This window comes from Mustela nigripes, chromosome 3 (assembly GCF_022355385.1).
Source record: "Mustela nigripes isolate SB6536 chromosome 3, MUSNIG.SB6536, whole genome shotgun sequence".
Lineage (NCBI taxonomy): Eukaryota > Metazoa > Chordata > Mammalia > Carnivora > Mustelidae > Mustela > Mustela nigripes.
Genome location: NC_081559.1, coordinates 69055542 through 69071993, shown reverse-complemented (window position 1 = coordinate 69071993; position 16452 = coordinate 69055542). Strand labels below are relative to the sequence as shown.

The window sequence follows — 16452 nt, the reverse complement described above, 5'->3', positions numbered from 1 at the left end:
AAAGTGAAGGGTCCTTCACCTTCATTGTCCTTCCTTCATCTCTGCACCCTTTCCTTTCTCAGTACCTTGGGAGCTTCGTCAGGGAACCCAGAACATGTGGAAAACTACTCATCAGTTTGCAGATGAGTAAATTAAAGCTAAGAGACCTTAAGTAGCTGCCCGTAGTCAATTAGCCAGTGATTAGCCTAAAGCTCTTTCCATCTTATCCAGTTAGAATATGTTTGAGCATCTGTGTCCGTGCTGTGCTAGGAGAGTTCTGTGGATATATCCATGAACAAAGAAAGAAAAGTCTCTGACCTCAGGAAGTTTTTATTGTAGTGGGAGGAGATAAGAAAATAGGCAATTTATAAGGTGGAGTGTGTCCATGTGGACACACTCTGTCCCTGTGGAAGCTCAGGGAAAGCTCTGCAGGAGCTGGTCTTAAGTAAAAACTGGAGTTTCACCAGTTAAGAGGAACAGCACTCATATACTTAAATGAAGAGAACCCTAAGATGTGGTCATTATCAGTATCTGATGCTTTCAGCTATAAATGACAAAGACCATCCTAATACATAATAGTATGTCTCTAGGGTTAATTCCGTGTTCCTGGCTTTTGCTTTTGTTTTTAAGATTTAATTAATTAATTAGACTGAGAGAAAGCATGCTAGAGGGGAAGGGCAGAGGCAAAGGGAGTGGGAAAGAATTTCAAGCAGACTCCCCTCTGAGTACAGAGCCTGAAAGGGGGCTCTATCTCACAACCCGGAGATCATGACCTGCAGTCAGATGCTTAACCGGCTGAGCCACCTGGGCGCTCCTCAGTGTTCTGTTTAATTCAAGGTTGTGGTATTATCGGGAAGAAGGATTTTTCTCATCTTTCTCATCTCATCTTTGATTCTTTTGGTCACAAAATGGCCGCTGGAGTTCCAGGGGTAGTATCCAGACATAGTGTCCAGTAGAGGCTCCCTTCTTTTCACTGTTTCAAAGCCAAAGGAACCATTCAGAATCTTTTTCTAAAGCTGGTAGGAGGCTTTCCTTCATTCCCCATTGACCAGAACTGGTTCACATGCCACTTCTCTAAGCCGTTGCCAGCTAAAGAATGGGATTGCTATGATTTACTCAGACTAATTAGGATTCATCTTGCTGTTTCCTCCTGTTTATTCATTGAAAGATTTGTTTTTTTTAAAACAGCCCTTTTGCTGAACATAGAAAATATTCCCATACAGTTGTTACCTGTTCATCACATAGAGATTAATTGTATATATTATACTTTTTTAAGCACATTAAGTGTTTAAGAAATCCTGGAGTCACAGTGAGCCAAAAGTGTTAGGATAAGTATATCCCAATTGCTTTAATTTGCTTTAAGTTTGCCTGCTTGTCATAACACCTATCGTTTCAGTTTCCGTATAACCTTCCAATTACTCCTAGAGTCAGAAATCTTGTTAATCCTTGGAATAGAGTCTGAAACCCGATTTTCATTTATTTGCGGCTAAAGGAATGCCCAATTCTCTAGGTTTCATTCCCTTTTATACACACACTTGGTTGGATGTATACAAATGCCATTTTGTTATAGTGCAAAATGAATGGAGTTTTTCAGACAGTGGTTCTGTGAGATCCTCATAGGGAATAATTTGTAGCATAATACTCCATTTACTTGATAGGAACTTAAATTTCACAAAGTGCTTTCTGTAAGAGTCACTTCTTATAATTTGAATCTAGACTACAAAGCTAACTTACTACAGATTTTTTTCCAGGTATGAAGCTTATTAGACTAAGACAGGTGTAATTATGTCTTATAAAATAAGAAACTGTTGACTATATATAATGCTATCTAAACTAATTATTTTTATTATTTTTATTTTTTTAAAGATTTTATTTATTTATTTGACACAGAGAGAGAGATCACAAGTGGGCAGAGAGGCAGGTAGAGAGAGAGGGGGAAGCAGGCCCCCTGCTGAGCAGAGAGCCCGATATGGGGCTTGATCCCAGGACCCTGAGATCATGACCTGAGCCGAAGGCAGAGGTTTAACCCACTGAGCCACCCAGGTGCCCTAAACTAATTATTTTTATTGTGAATCTGAAACTTCTTCGACATTGCAGGGGATTCACAGCAAACATTTTCCTCACACTTCCTGAAATTCTAGTGCCATTTTTCTCCTCTGGTTTCGAACCTAAAGGATGTAAACAGGAACTTTTTCATTATCTCATTCCCCTCATATCAGAGGGATAGGTGGTCAGCATGAGCTCAGTTATAACTGGTCTGCAGAGTTATCTTGGACACATTTTTGTCCTATCAGTTAATGTGCCGTTATTTTCAAAGTCCTTTAGTTCAGTGCTTCTGCAAGTTTGACATGCCTATAAAGTGCCTGGGGGTCTTGTTGAAATGCAGATTCTGAGGTTGTACGTTTCCAGTAGACAACTGAATGATGTGACCATACTTTGAGGAACAAAGTTATATTCATTATCCTGTACAGTTTCCATGAAATCAGACAAGAGCAGGGAAAGTTGAAGTCTGTTATGTACATCGAAGATGAGGGTCTCTTTTGGAATAGGGATTAGATTATTTAGACACTCTTCAGTTAGAGTTTATTTTTCTTTTTGTATTTCTTTTTTCTCCCTCCTCCCCGCCCCCTGCACCGCCACTAACTTCCTTCATAGCTCTGTTCTAATAACTTTAGTCAAGGAGTTATGAAGAGTTGGTAGTTTTGGATTTTCTAGAGCTCATTTTTGGCCTTGAATGAATATTGTTTATAGGATATATATTTCAGTTTGTACATTGTATATTAATTTTAGTATTAACAATTCTAGTGTTACTTATTGTCATTTGTGAAAGAACTGGATTAATGTTTATGTCATCCATAGAGGATGATTTTATCTTCCATAGTCTTATTTCTTTTTCTTTTAGAATACTATAAATTGACATTAATTTGCTGTGATAATGTTTGGAAAATGGAAAAAAGGAATGTGATATCTTGAAGTCATTCTTTGGTTCTCTGGGCAATTCTAATAGAGTAAACCTGCAAGGGAAGAGACTAGAAATGACCTCAGTGTTTTTCAGTGCCCCCTGAATTTATGGTACATCTATACCATGAACAACAAGAGAAGAACTAACTTAGTAAATTCTAATAATGTTGACTGAATGGTATTAAATCACTAAATGAACCAGCCCTAAATCGTCCTTTTTGTAAGTTATGTCATTTTCTGAATATTGACATATAGTTCTTGGCAACAGTTATATTCAGTCAGAGGCAAGTTGTCACTGCTGATTTTTTAAAGCTAAGACCTAGATTCACACAGAAAATTATGTAGGTTGTATTTAAGAATCTAATACCATATGTAACAGTTTTAAAGATATTAAATACAGTTTGATATTACAAACTAGGATGAACATATTTGAGAGAGTTTTAATGTTCAGCAAAGATACTCTAAATGGTAATATAACTTGGGTTTTGTCCTGGGTTGAGCCATCTTCAAGAATTTTTAGACAATATAATCAGAATTTAGTACCTAGGAGGCAGTTCAATGGCTAGATGGACATGAAGTGTAGAAAAAAGTTAAAGTTCTTATTAAAGTATAAAGGTGGTTTGGTTTTTTGTTTTTTTGTTTGTTTGTTTTTTTGAAGTTGTGTTTAAGTAATCACTATACCCCAGGTAGGGCTCCCAACTCATGACCTCCAGCATCAAGAGTCCCATGCCTTCCGACTGAGCCAGCCAGGTGCCCCTTAAAATATGTTAGAGAAAACTATCTCAGGGGGTTATTTTAAGTTATAAAAATTTAGTTTTATGTAGAATATCAAATAGCACCATTGGGATTGTCCTATTTCCCACTAGAAAGGTTAGTATTGTTTTGTGAAACCTCTGTCGGTTTGGATATGTGTATAAAAATAATATGTCTGTGCACCATATGTTTGAATCAAGTGTAAAGTTTGAAAGTTGTTGTACTAGAACACAATAGAAAGGAAGACTTAGGTCCAGTATGGAGAGCTTTAACTTAAGATGGTGGTCTGAACCAGTACAGGAATCTCCATTCTTGTTCCTAATGTATAGAAACACCACCAGAGAAAATAACCAGAAAAGGATGGTCTTGATGATGGTGTGGTATTTTTAGAACGCACAGAAGGACTTGAAAGCAAGTAAGGGATTTTCTAGGTGCCAAAAACAAAGAGGAAATTCAGTGAGAGTAGAGAGTGAAATCAATAGAATATGGCCCTCAGGGGGAAAAAAAATTATATATGGCCTAGAGGCCTTGGGGGTCTTAGGAGTAAGTCAAGGTAGAGACCCCAGAAGACTGCAGGTGCAGGAATGAGGCTCACTCATAAAGCCTAAAAAAATTGATCCTTCCCATGATCATTCCCACCCCTTCTGAACAAAGAAAGAAACTGTACTGTCAGGAATTAGAGACTAGGACGGCACTCTAAGAGGCAGGGGGCCTTAATTTGCATTAGCAATAACCTAGTGCAGAAACACTAAGCCTTTAAGTGATCCAGAGCCCACAACCCTCTATAGGTCTTTTCCTGGAAGAACAAACACAGAACTAGCCCACAGATACATCTCTAAACACAGGGGTCAGCAGACCTTTGGAACTTGACTGCTGCTGCCAAATGACTGCACACCCCAGAACAACGCAGCACATACACAGGAACCATGTTATGAGAGGCTGCTAGAGGATGATTAATGGTGGGAGGCGGAGTTTTGTCCAAAAAAAAAAAAAAAAAAAAAACCAGAAGTAATTAAGGCAGCCCAGAAAGAACTTGTAAATTAATCTGTTTAAAATATGGGAAGGGACTAAGAATTCATTAGACAAGTAAAACATTACTTAAGAGCAGATAGATTTGAAAGAGAAACAAATAGAATTTTTAGAAATAAAATTAGGGGTGCCTGTGTGCTCAGTCAGTTAAGCATCCGACCCTTGATTTTGGCTCAGGTCATGATCAGGGTCATGGGATTGAGCCCTGTGTTATGCTTGAGACTCTCTCCTCCTCTCTCTGTCCCTCCCCTACCTCAAATAAATAAATAAATTTGGGGGAGGGGGAGAAATATGTGGACATGCTTTTAAAAGAAAAAAAGTAAAATTAGCATCTGGGAAAAGAAATACAAACAATGTAAATGACCCTTAGGAAAATCAAATTACGGAATCTGGAATTTCAAGACTTGCTAAGAAGGTCAGATTATAACAGCAAAGGTAAATTTGAGACATGATCTTTTAGAAATCTAATACTAATTTAATATTAAAGATCTCATTCTGCCAAACAGTCTAACCTCACAACCTGCCAGTGTATGTCAGAGCATCATCCTTTTAGGCTTAAAACTGGCTGTCCCTGCTTTGTCCCCTTCCTATGGAATCATTACCAGAGAGAAAAATACAACTAATGGCAATTCCTCTTTCCATTTGTCATTCATAAGACTTTAGGGAAATCAACATGGCTCTGGCTCCTTATCAAGAGAAAGACGGATTACCTTGCAATAATCTGTATAAATTTGCAAAATGAATATTATCACAGTTTTACAGTTTATTATTTTGGTCTTTAACAATTGGATGGATTTCTTAGGCATTTGCTAACATTTGTATATGGAGATTATTATTCAGTCACTTTAACAGATACTTGAAATTGTTTCTCTAGTAGTGGTACTGAGCTCAACTTTCATTTTCCATATTCCTCATGTGCCAGTAGCACACATTTTTAGATAACTAACTATAGTTTGGGGTATGGTTTGTAGCAATAGAATAGACATTTTTCTGCAAAGGTAACTGGTCCCAATGGGGTTCAAACTTGTGATCTTGGCCTCATTATCACACTTTTGTAACCATCAGACCTAATAGATATATTATATGTATTTCAGTCTGTAATCTCAAAATTGAGTGCTATTTTTTTTTTCATTACCCAAGGTTTATTTCAGATATGTAATTAAAAATCACTTTGGGACATTTCTCACTTTCGTTTGATAGTAAAAGTAACAAAAGTAAAGCAGACAGCCAAAGAACCTAACTCACTTTTCATCTTCCCTGTGTTTTCTATGACAGTGAAAGTCACAAAAGTGAAGCTTGCAGGCAAAGAGCCTAACTCACTTTACGGAGAGTGCTCCGGTCCCTTTTTCTTTTAGTGAGGCTATAGCAGGTCTGATGTCAGTCACTTTAGAGACCTTTAGACCTCAGTGCTCATTTATTGCTAAAATGTACCAGCTCTGCTTCTGCATTATGAAGATCATCTGTCAACACTTTGAGATATTCTCCTTTGTTATTAAGCTTGTGATGCTCTACACTGTCAGGTTTTTTGCCAATTATAGTTAAGGTACAATGGTGTATTCACCAGATCAAAGTCTCACATTGGCGGTAGAGGAATGATTTGTAAGTCTTTATTCATCTGAATTGTACAATAGAACACCTGAGGAATGCAAATAATCCCTCTGAGGACTCTGCAGGAAAGGCTGTTAAAATGACAGGGTAGAACTATTGTTATTCTGAATTGATGCTTTAGCCAAAGTAATTATTTCTTATCTTGTTGTTTCATAACAGTTCTGGTTTTATTAGTTATGTTGACCATATTTATGAAACAAAATGTGTATGATATTTTTATATTATCCTTTTACCTCGGCTTGTTTTATTTCATTTTCACTGAATTGTATTTGGTATGGATCTCTCTCTCTCTCTCCATACATACACATGCTTGATTCTGACTTGTAAACGTATGTTACTAATCCATATTGTTTTGTTTGAACAGTGTTAAGTCTGTAAAGTAACTAAAAATCTCATAATAATATTATAGGCAGAAGTATCAGTTTAAATTTTCTCATTTTGGGGGTGCCTAGAAGGCTCAGTCTGTGGAGTGTGCGACTCTTGATCTCAGGGTTGTGAGTTTGAGCCCCACATTGGGTATAGAGATTATTTAGAAAAATAAATCTTTTAAAAAGTAGCAAAACCACAAATTTTCCCTTTTTCCTTTAACCTGTCCTTTATAATTTTGGATAGGAAAATATCTAGTTTGGATTTCCTTTTTTTTTTTTTTTTTTTTAAGGTTTTATTTATTTATTTGTCAGAGAGAATGAGCACAGGCAGAGGCAGAGGGAGAAGCAGGCTTCCCACTGAGCAAGGAGCCTGATGTGGGATTTGATCCCAGGACGCTGGGATCCTGACCTGAGCTGAAGGCAGCTGCTTAACCAACTGAGCCACCCAGGGGTCTCTGGATTTCCTATTTTAAAGGACACATACTTTATTCCAAAGTACATCTTAGGGATTGGCCCATTCTTTCAGGATGTGACCAAAGGAAAAAAAATTAGGAAGATCAAAAACTACTGATAACATTAAGTAAGTAATTATAGGTTAGCCTTATATAACAAACATGTGCAAATTATTATGCAAATTATTCATTTCCTTATCCGATCATAAATCCTACTTGGTCGGGCGTATTCTTAATTTTATAATAACTGATCCCCTGTCATTTTTTTTGATAGGTGAGTTTTGGTGATTTTGTGGTTTAGTTTTTGTGTTTCCTTTCCCCTATTGTGACATTGACATTGATTAAAGAACTCCTGCCACAATTTTTTGTCATAATAGCTATTAAAACCTTGGTGTAAATGTGGGAGGCTTATAGGATTATAGAAGATTACGGTATGCATTAATATTTTTAACGTAAGTTTCTGTGAAATTTGTACTCACTTCCGTATTAAACCCTATTCCAGAATCATAGGCATAGGGGCGCTTGGGTGGCTCAGTCAGTAAAGTGTCTGCCTTCGGCTCAGGTCATGGTCCCCAGGTACTGGGATTGAGCCTCCTGCATTGGGGCTCCCTCTCCATCTGCCCCAACACCCCCCCCCCTTTCTCTCTCTCTCTCTCTCTCTCTCTCTCAAATAAATAAACTCTTAAAAAAAAAAGAATTTAGCAAAATCATCTGTAATTATTAACAGTAATAATCATAATAGTAATGCTGTTTACTCTGTCAGACATTAATTTTCCAGGTTCATTATAGTATAATGTGTACTACAGATTATCTCCATTTTTAATAGGTGAGGAAACTGAGGTTTAGAAGGTTTTGATAATCTGCCCAGGATTAAAGAGCTAGAGAAGTCCTGTAGAATCAGACCCTGGTTAATGTATTCGCTACCCTTACTTCATTTATATTCTAACTCTGCTTTGCCCAAATAACCCATGATCTGGAAAGGGAAAAAAAATCACTCAGTAACATCTTTTTGGGTAACAACTTGGTGTCTATTCCCTAACTGATTGTGCTTTCCAAACCCTTTGTGATTAAAGGAATTTATTTCCTCTGCAGTTCTCTTATTTGTGCTCCTGCATAAGTAAGAACAGTGTGGATACAATCAGCTACGTTTGTAAATGTGCATTTCTGGTTGTGTTTCTTTTGACTAGCAAAAATCTCCCTCAAAGTCAGGTACAAATGTAAGCTCTTGTTAGTCCAAGAGGGAGCTGACCTAGGCATATAAAATTCTGGGTAGAACAAATGATTTATTTGGCAAAAACTCTTCAGAATTAGCTGGCACTTCTTAAGCTTGATTCTTGTACAAGCAGGACTTAATGTTTTTGCTTCTTAAAAATTTACTTTGTAGAGTAAGGAAAATAATAAATCATAAGATTGAGGTTTTCAAGGACACAGGTGTTAATGCTGAGCAAAAACTTTAAAAAGTTTTATAATATTTGTATAATGGTTCATATAGATAATGTACTAAAGTAAAACTAGATTACAGTAAAATCTTATGGCATATACCTGAAGCAATTGCTGCCTGTTAATGCCTTGACCTTGGAAAGCTATACACAAAAAGATGGCATCATAAAACCGTGCAATTCTTATGAATATGTATGTGCTACTTGATAATAATGAATGTGGTACAGTCATGCATGCACTACAAGATAATGTTGTGCCCTTTTTTGTCTACAGGTTGATAAAAATTAAAGAGTGGGTGGACAAGTATGACCCAGGTGCCTTGGTCATTCCTTTTAGTGGGGCCTTGGAACTCAAGTTGCAAGAATTGAGTGCTGAGGAGAGACAGAAGTATCTGGAAGCGAACATGACACAAAGGTTAATTAGCATTCATTTTCCCTACACTTTATTATCAACTATTTCCTTGCAGTAATTTAATTGCTTGCGCTGATAGAATAATAAATGACAGAGTAATTACCATTATAAAGAAGGAATCTTCTCCTTTCTTTACCATGAGACAGAGTGAAAAGATTTATTTTAAATTAAGTTTTTAACTGTCATCTGTCATCTCTGTACAGTGTTTTAATTATAACATAGGTATTAGTTATGTATATTTTTGAGAAGGAATGATCGCCAAAACTCTTTCGTCATGTTCAGTGGGGGAGGGGAAAGGGCGAATCAGTTGCCTTAATTTTTTTCTGAGTAACACTAATATATTGTTTAAACATTGGATTTCAATCAAATAATTTTGCTTTCATGACCCACGTCCTGGAAATAATTAATATTGGAGGAAAATAGTCATAGAATGGGTAGATCAAATTTTTCTTTTTTTTATAGTATACAATTCAAAATGATATATTCAGACAAATATAATTAAAACTAATTTTAGAAGGGATTTTTTTTAGAAACAGTTATATGTATTCAGGCCTCTTCAAGTGTATCATGGAAGATAAACGGTCAGTTACTAATATCTTGAACATTTCTGCTTGAAATGAATAATTTTAGCTCTATACTGATCTCTGGCACAATCAAGTTATATGTTGAGTGAATTTGTTTCATTTTATTTCAGCGCTTTGCCAAAGATCATTAAGGCTGGGTTTGCAGCACTCCAACTAGAATACTTTTTCACTGCAGGCCCAGATGAAGTGCGCGCATGGACCGTCAGGGTAAGATTCATACTTATTCATCAGCTATATCCAGTTCCACACTATTGAATTCAGATTGATATCACTGACTTTGAAGTTTGTCATGGTGGCGGTTAGCTAGTCATTACAGATGAGGTTTTTGTCCAGGATAACTTTAATTATTTGTGAGCTGCTGAACAGTGAAAGTAGAGCGGCATTGATTGAGGCAGGTAACAATTGATTCTGCCTATTACATAGTCTGAATTTCTTCATCCTGTAGAATCTGTCTACCCTCCTCCTGTGGTCAGAGATAAGACGCACCAGTATTGTGCTTGCTTAATCTGTGTGACTGGGTTTGTCTGCAGTGAAATTGATGTTGCTTTTCATTTTGTATTCGCTAAGTTTGTTTGGGTTGCGGGTGGTTCTTTCCTCCTTTGCTTTGCTCGGATTACATTTTCAGCAATAAAAGCAATATGACATCATTATGCTCTTCATAGATACACAGTTGGGCTCAAAGAGCTAAACTCAATGTGTAATAATTCATGCTTTTTTATTTGAATTCATAGAAGTGGTGTTTATTTTTTGCAGTATTATATATTCAATCTTTCTTCTTTAAAAATGTGATATGTATTTTAAATATTGATGTATACTGATTACGACCAGAAAGAATGACTAATTTATTCCCGGAGGACAATAGACACTGTGAACTGTAATGGCTTGCTTTTAAATGTAAATATATTGTAATATGGTAGTTACTATTGAAAAATATTTTGAAATATATGTAGTCCCAAATAGCGGTTACAGAATATAATGTCCGAACTTTCAGAAATATCCAGTGTGTCTTATGGATTCTTTTATTATGCTTTTTTGAGTATCTGCTCCATGATAAATTTTAGTGCTGTTTTTATTTCTGTTTTCACTATCATAATTTATCATTACATTCATTTTTATTTAATGTGGATAGAATCACGGAGGCAGTTCAACGTAACATTAAATGTGTTGTGTGAATATGAGATTCACTTTTGTTCCTTCTCCCCTTTGTAAAAAAAAAAAAAAAATGATTGACTTCTAACCAAGGTCCTTTTATGTAGACTTAGAAAATAATGTCAAAGCAAATCCAAGTTGGTAAACAAATTGCCACGGTTTATTTTCACTACATATTTTAGAGCCTTAAAACTTCTAAACTTAAGTGTATGCAGCAGGGAAGGTAACGTGTTCTGGGCTTGAAAGTGTGAAAGCTGGTTTATCTGAAGACTGATTGTTAAGTATCCGTGATTTAATGTGCTGAGATATTTAGTCAGGTAAGCATCAGTGAGTAGCCATATTAACCCAATACATCTTTTATTGTAAAAACTGTGCTTTATAGTGTCAGACTCCTTATCACTTTAACATGCTTTATTAAGCAGCCTTTAGGTCACCATTATTTCTCAAATTTCTTTCCATGGTTGTGTGTGTCTGGAATGTATGTCCTTGTAATTTAACATATGGAGTAATTATAAGACATTTTTCTTGCCATATCAACTAAAAATTTTCCTTCCTCATGGTTAGAGGCAGCATGTATTATGTTAAGTACCTGAAATTTTTACTACTAAAATTTTATGAGAATTTCTGAATTATTTGCCAAACATAGATTATGTGATTTGTTAGAAATATCTCTAAAATGTCCCTTTGTATATTGATTTTTATATGTTCTTTAGACGAGCAGAAATTTTAAGGCTTTTTATCTTTTAAAACCTTTGATAATTCAGCTTGAAAGTTACTTGAAAAATCCTTATTTTTCTCCACTGTGAAGAATAGAAAATCGAAATGAAACCGACACCAAAACTAGACCACTGCATCTGAATCAATACAACTGGATGACTGTTAGGAAAAACAAAGCTATGCTTTAATATCTACTGATCTGTCTGTGCTAAAATCTGCTGCACAGACAGTGCCCAGTGTTAAAAATGTACTAATTGTATATCTGACATTTTAACCATAGTATTAAACTAAGTTTAAGTTGAACCCAACTGCAGATCAGAAAAAAGAAACTCCACACTTACAATCAATCATCTTAAATGCAATTAGTTTTCTCTGGTCTTTCTTCTCAAAGAAAGGGACGAAGGCTCCTCAAGCTGCAGGAAAGATTCACACAGATTTTGAAAAAGGATTCATTATGGCTGAAGTAATGAAATACGAAGATTTTAAAGAGGAAGGTTCTGAAAATGCGGTCAAGGTAAGGAGTTATTTTCATATTTATAATTTCAATTTATAATTTTCACTAATATGAAAATACTCATGAGTAAAATGAATGATTACTGTCTTTTAAAATGTGTGTCAGGGTTTAGTGTTACGTCAACTGATTGCAGAAGCTGTAGGTGTTTACAGCTTTTAGATACTTTTTAAAATGTGTGAATTGTCAGTATTACATATTAATATATTTCTAAAACTGAAAATAAAAATAGTTTTAAGTAATTACAAATAATTTCTAAGAGTTTGTTCACTAACCACCAATGAAAAATTATACTTATTACATTTGAATATCTGAAATAGAAGTGGTATGTATATACTTATGATTAATTCAAGGAAAGGGACAGAAATTCAGTTAAATAAAACCTGTTCTTGCTAAAACTTAACGGTTATACTTTTTTTTTTTTTTTTTTAATTTCTTTGGGAATTTGATTTGCTTTTTCAACACTAGAGGGCAGGTCCAAAATTGTGCTTTATTTTAGCTAATAAGTATAATTTGATTTGCAGCCACTAACAATGAAGAATTGCTATACATGAGTAATAAATGATTTTTTTAAAATGTAAATTCTGCTGCAGGCTTAATTTTGTTTGGCTTTATTAGGTTTTAGTTGGCAAAATCTAGAACTGTGCCATCCCTAATCAATAAATAGTTCAAGTGATTAAACTGCCATTTTAGGAAGCCTTCTTTATCTTTAATTTGATATTTGAAGACTACCATAGAAAAATATTGCAGAAGTTAAAGAGGTCTCTCTTGTATTTACTACTTCATAATTTGAAAGGAATGCAAAAAAAGTTTATTTCAAGTTTAGTTTATTTGCATTGGTAATCATTGAAAAGATCACACTGAACAGCAGGACTTTAATAGAACTGTTGGAACCCCAGGAAGAGGAGGGAAAAATCTTGGTATAATTGGTTCAATGTAGAATGCAAGCCATTTTGTTTTCTTAAGTGGAGTGAAAGAAGTTGCATTTTATAACTCAACAAAGTCATTAACTTTTTCATGGTGTCATTTGTATCAGTAGATATGTATGCAAATATTGAGATTGAATTTTGTCAGGAATACTAATCAGACTTGAAAAATCTAATTATTTTTTCAACATGCTATATCATGTTGGCATATATATTTTTCGTAAAGATGATTAAAATAAGGATATTTTTCTATTACTAGATTTCAGGAACGAGTGCCGCTTCTTTTCTATACTCTCATGTATAAACCTGTTTCACCAATCCTTAATCGATGTCTGTGCTGTAATAAACTTGAAAGTTATATAAATGGGGAATGTTTCCTTGTACAATACAGAGAAACCTTATAATATGTAATAAAATAGTATTTCTTGCTTGTAGAAATGCTTTACACTAACTGGAAGCTTTTATACTATAAATTAGAAAAAATTGAGCTTAGAATACCATTAAGTATTTTGTGTGGTTTTTAATCTCCAAAACAAACATTTCAGAATTTAAACTCCAAGTAAAGTAAAGGATTTATGAAGCACTCTATGCCTTCTTATTCAACAAATATTTACTTGTATATTATCAAGTAGGTTTCAGGTTTGAGAGCAAGAGTGTGTGTGTGTGTGTGTGTGTGTGTATTTCTAACACCAGTGCAGCATAACTAATTTAATGCCAGTGCTGTGAACTATATACTGAATAGCTCTGTGTGGGCTTTGTAGTCTACAGGGATATCACATTATTAGCAATCATATCTGCTTAGGCAAAGCTGGCTTCTACAGATGGCTGCTTTCAAGTGCAAATGAACTGGTTAGACGTGTCTTGTTTAATACATACTCAAGATTCACAAATGGGTATTGATTTTTTTTTCAACCAGTGTTTCTGATAGCAGTGGAAATGGATTAAATGGTCTCTAGAGAATTTAAAGGAACACTGTCACCTTTAATTAGTAGTAAACTTGAGTGGTAACAAAATATATAAACTTACATTAATATGTCATGTCAATATGTATTTGATTTAAATTGTCTATATAGTTTTATAACAGTGGGCTTTAGAGTCTCAAAATAAGTAGCATATGGCCTTCAGTCTGTCACGTGTCTTTACAGAAATCATGCGGATATGGGTGTGTGCATGTATGTGTGTATCTGTGTCTTTTAGAAGTCAGCTCCAGCTTACCAGCACATTATCAGCAGGTGATTTTTGGTATGTTGTCTAGACTTTTGAAAACGGGCTTTACTAGGGCTCTGGGAGCTGGTTTGTTGATTTTCACCTCAGATGTACAATCTTTGTTAGTCTTATTTCTGATTAGTATAATTGTACTTGACTTCAGATGTTCTTATCAATATCCTCAAAGAGAAGTACTAATCTAATTGGCTAAAGGTTTCGTGTTCTCAATAAATTCTAGCAGGAAGAAAATACTTTGGAGAATTTTTTCTGAAAGATCCTCTAGTTCTTGTTGTTGAGTGGTCATTGGTGGAGTCATCTGGGGCTGCGTCAGGTGTGTGTCGTGTTAAGTGTAGGTGTTGAAGAGCCTGTTGGGCTTTGGGTGAAGTGTGTGTGCTGGGCCTAGGGTGAACCTGGGACTCTGGGCTGCCACTCATGGGTAGTAGAATTGCTGGCGGATTGCGCTTCTGGTTGTGCATACCAGCAGCTGGAATCAGCTGCTTTGCCGGCTCATTTGCAAGCAGGAAAAGTATCTGTCTTTGCAGTTCCAACCTGTTAGAGTCTGCCTGTAACTAGGGCCGGTAGTCCATAAACTTCTTTGTGATAAATTCTAGACTAAATAAAAAACTACAAGGAAATAATTGAAAATCTGTACATTAAGATGATAATAGTTTTCCCTGTAACAAACTCCTTTTAGCATCACCAGTATCACCAAATAATTTCCTTAAGAAAACAAAGTAGCTTCCAACTAGTTATACAGTCTTTCTTCCTGCCTGGTTTGATCTGTTTTGTTACAGTGACTTGCCGGATGTTTGCAGACACATCAGAAATGTACCATAAACAGCATGTAATGAAACTTAATGATATTGGTATAATTACATTTATGTACCAACAATTTAGTAGAGAATACATTATGATTATGTACGTATGGAAAATCTAGTTCTGCCCAAATCAGGAATACTGTGCTTCTCTCCAAGTCTAGTTTTGAACTTAATGTGTTTTTCTGTATTTCTTTTTTTGTTTAATATGGCCCAAGAAACAGAATAGTTTTTGCATCTGATGTTGTTGTTTACCTCATGTGTTCCATCGTAAAATAACCCGTTTCCTCTCTATCTCTTCTTTACAGGCTGCTGGAAAGTACAGACAACAAGGCAGAAATTATATTGTTGAAGATGGAGATATTATCTTCTTCAAATTTAATACACCTCAGCAACCGAAGAAGAAATAAATTTTAGTTATTGTTCAGATAAATGTCCAACTTCCCAAAATGGATATGATTTTTTTAAATTAACATTTCTGAAAACTGAGGGGAAAATAAGTTGGGGGATGGGAATCTTATAAAAACAGAATTATTTTTGTTTTAAAATTAAAATACTGTGTACCTCCAATGAAATGCAAGTTCACTGAATGTGAACAGCTTTGCTTTTCACGTGATTAAGACCCTACTCCAAATTGTAGAAGCTTTTCAGGAACCATATTACTCTCATGATACTTCATTAATCTCCATCATGTATGCCAAGCCTGACACATTTGACAGTGAGGACAATGTGGCTTGCTCCTTTTTTGAATCTACAGATAATGCATGTTTTACAGTACTCCAGATGTCTACACTCAATAAAACATTTGACAAAACCAGCCTTGGTGTGTTTGGGGATGTCTGTATTGACTGGCTGTGGCGTGCTGAATGCGATACGGCACCTGGTGGCTGCTGATTACAGAATTTCCAGGCGTGTGTGTGACACAGTCACTGGCAGTGTGGGGCAGCTGCAGTTGTATCTGAAAAGTGAGCCTTTCATGGGAATCAGAAGAATAGTATACCAGGGATTCGTCTCAAGAAAGTTAATTAATTTGTAGATGGACAGTTTTTGAAAGATGATAGCAATGACGTTACGAAGGATGTAACATAGATAGACTGTGACCAAAAAGAAAACAATGCTGGGGAAAAAAATTCTGCTTCAAAAATTAAGGGATTTTTGTTAGTTCTGACTGTACTGAGAAGTGTATTCATTTTTAATATTTCCTTTGAAATTACGGATTCATTGTGAAAACTCTATCCCATTTGTGTCTGGTGGGTTATATCCTTGTTTCAATTCCACAGTGAGTGTCAAAGTCCACTACTAAAAAGTTTAGAGCTTGAAATCTATACCTTTTCTTGTATTTGCTGTTAAGATATTTTAGACTAGTTAAAATTTTAGTGTGTATAAGTTAAGCACTTTTGAAAATTATAGTGGAAAACTCTGAAAGAAAATGGTTACAACTGGGCCATTTGGAGACTTTTTGCCACGTTACCTTCTTCTCTTACGATGATCGTAGAGTCTCCTCATCCCTGAGCCTCACTTTCTCTCCAATGTTCGCACTCTG

The 16452-nt window shown here is 35.5% G+C and overlaps 1 protein-coding gene across 2 annotated transcripts in view; it reads left to right on the top strand.

The window, feature by feature from the left end:
* OLA1 (Obg like ATPase 1) overlaps window positions 1-15726 on the top strand; it is a 172465-nt gene extending 156739 nt beyond the window's left edge. For both annotated transcript variants that reach the window (XM_059394182.1, XM_059394181.1), the window contains 4 exons: window positions 8864-9004; window positions 9696-9792; window positions 11843-11965; window positions 15218-15726. In XM_059394182.1, coding sequence (XP_059250165.1) covers window positions 8864-9004; window positions 9696-9792; window positions 11843-11965; window positions 15218-15319 — 463 coding nt within the window. In that variant the 3' untranslated portion in view covers window positions 15320-15726. The remainder of the gene's footprint in view (window positions 1-8863; window positions 9005-9695; window positions 9793-11842; window positions 11966-15217) is intronic.
* Window positions 15727-16452: the final 726 nt, after the last annotated feature.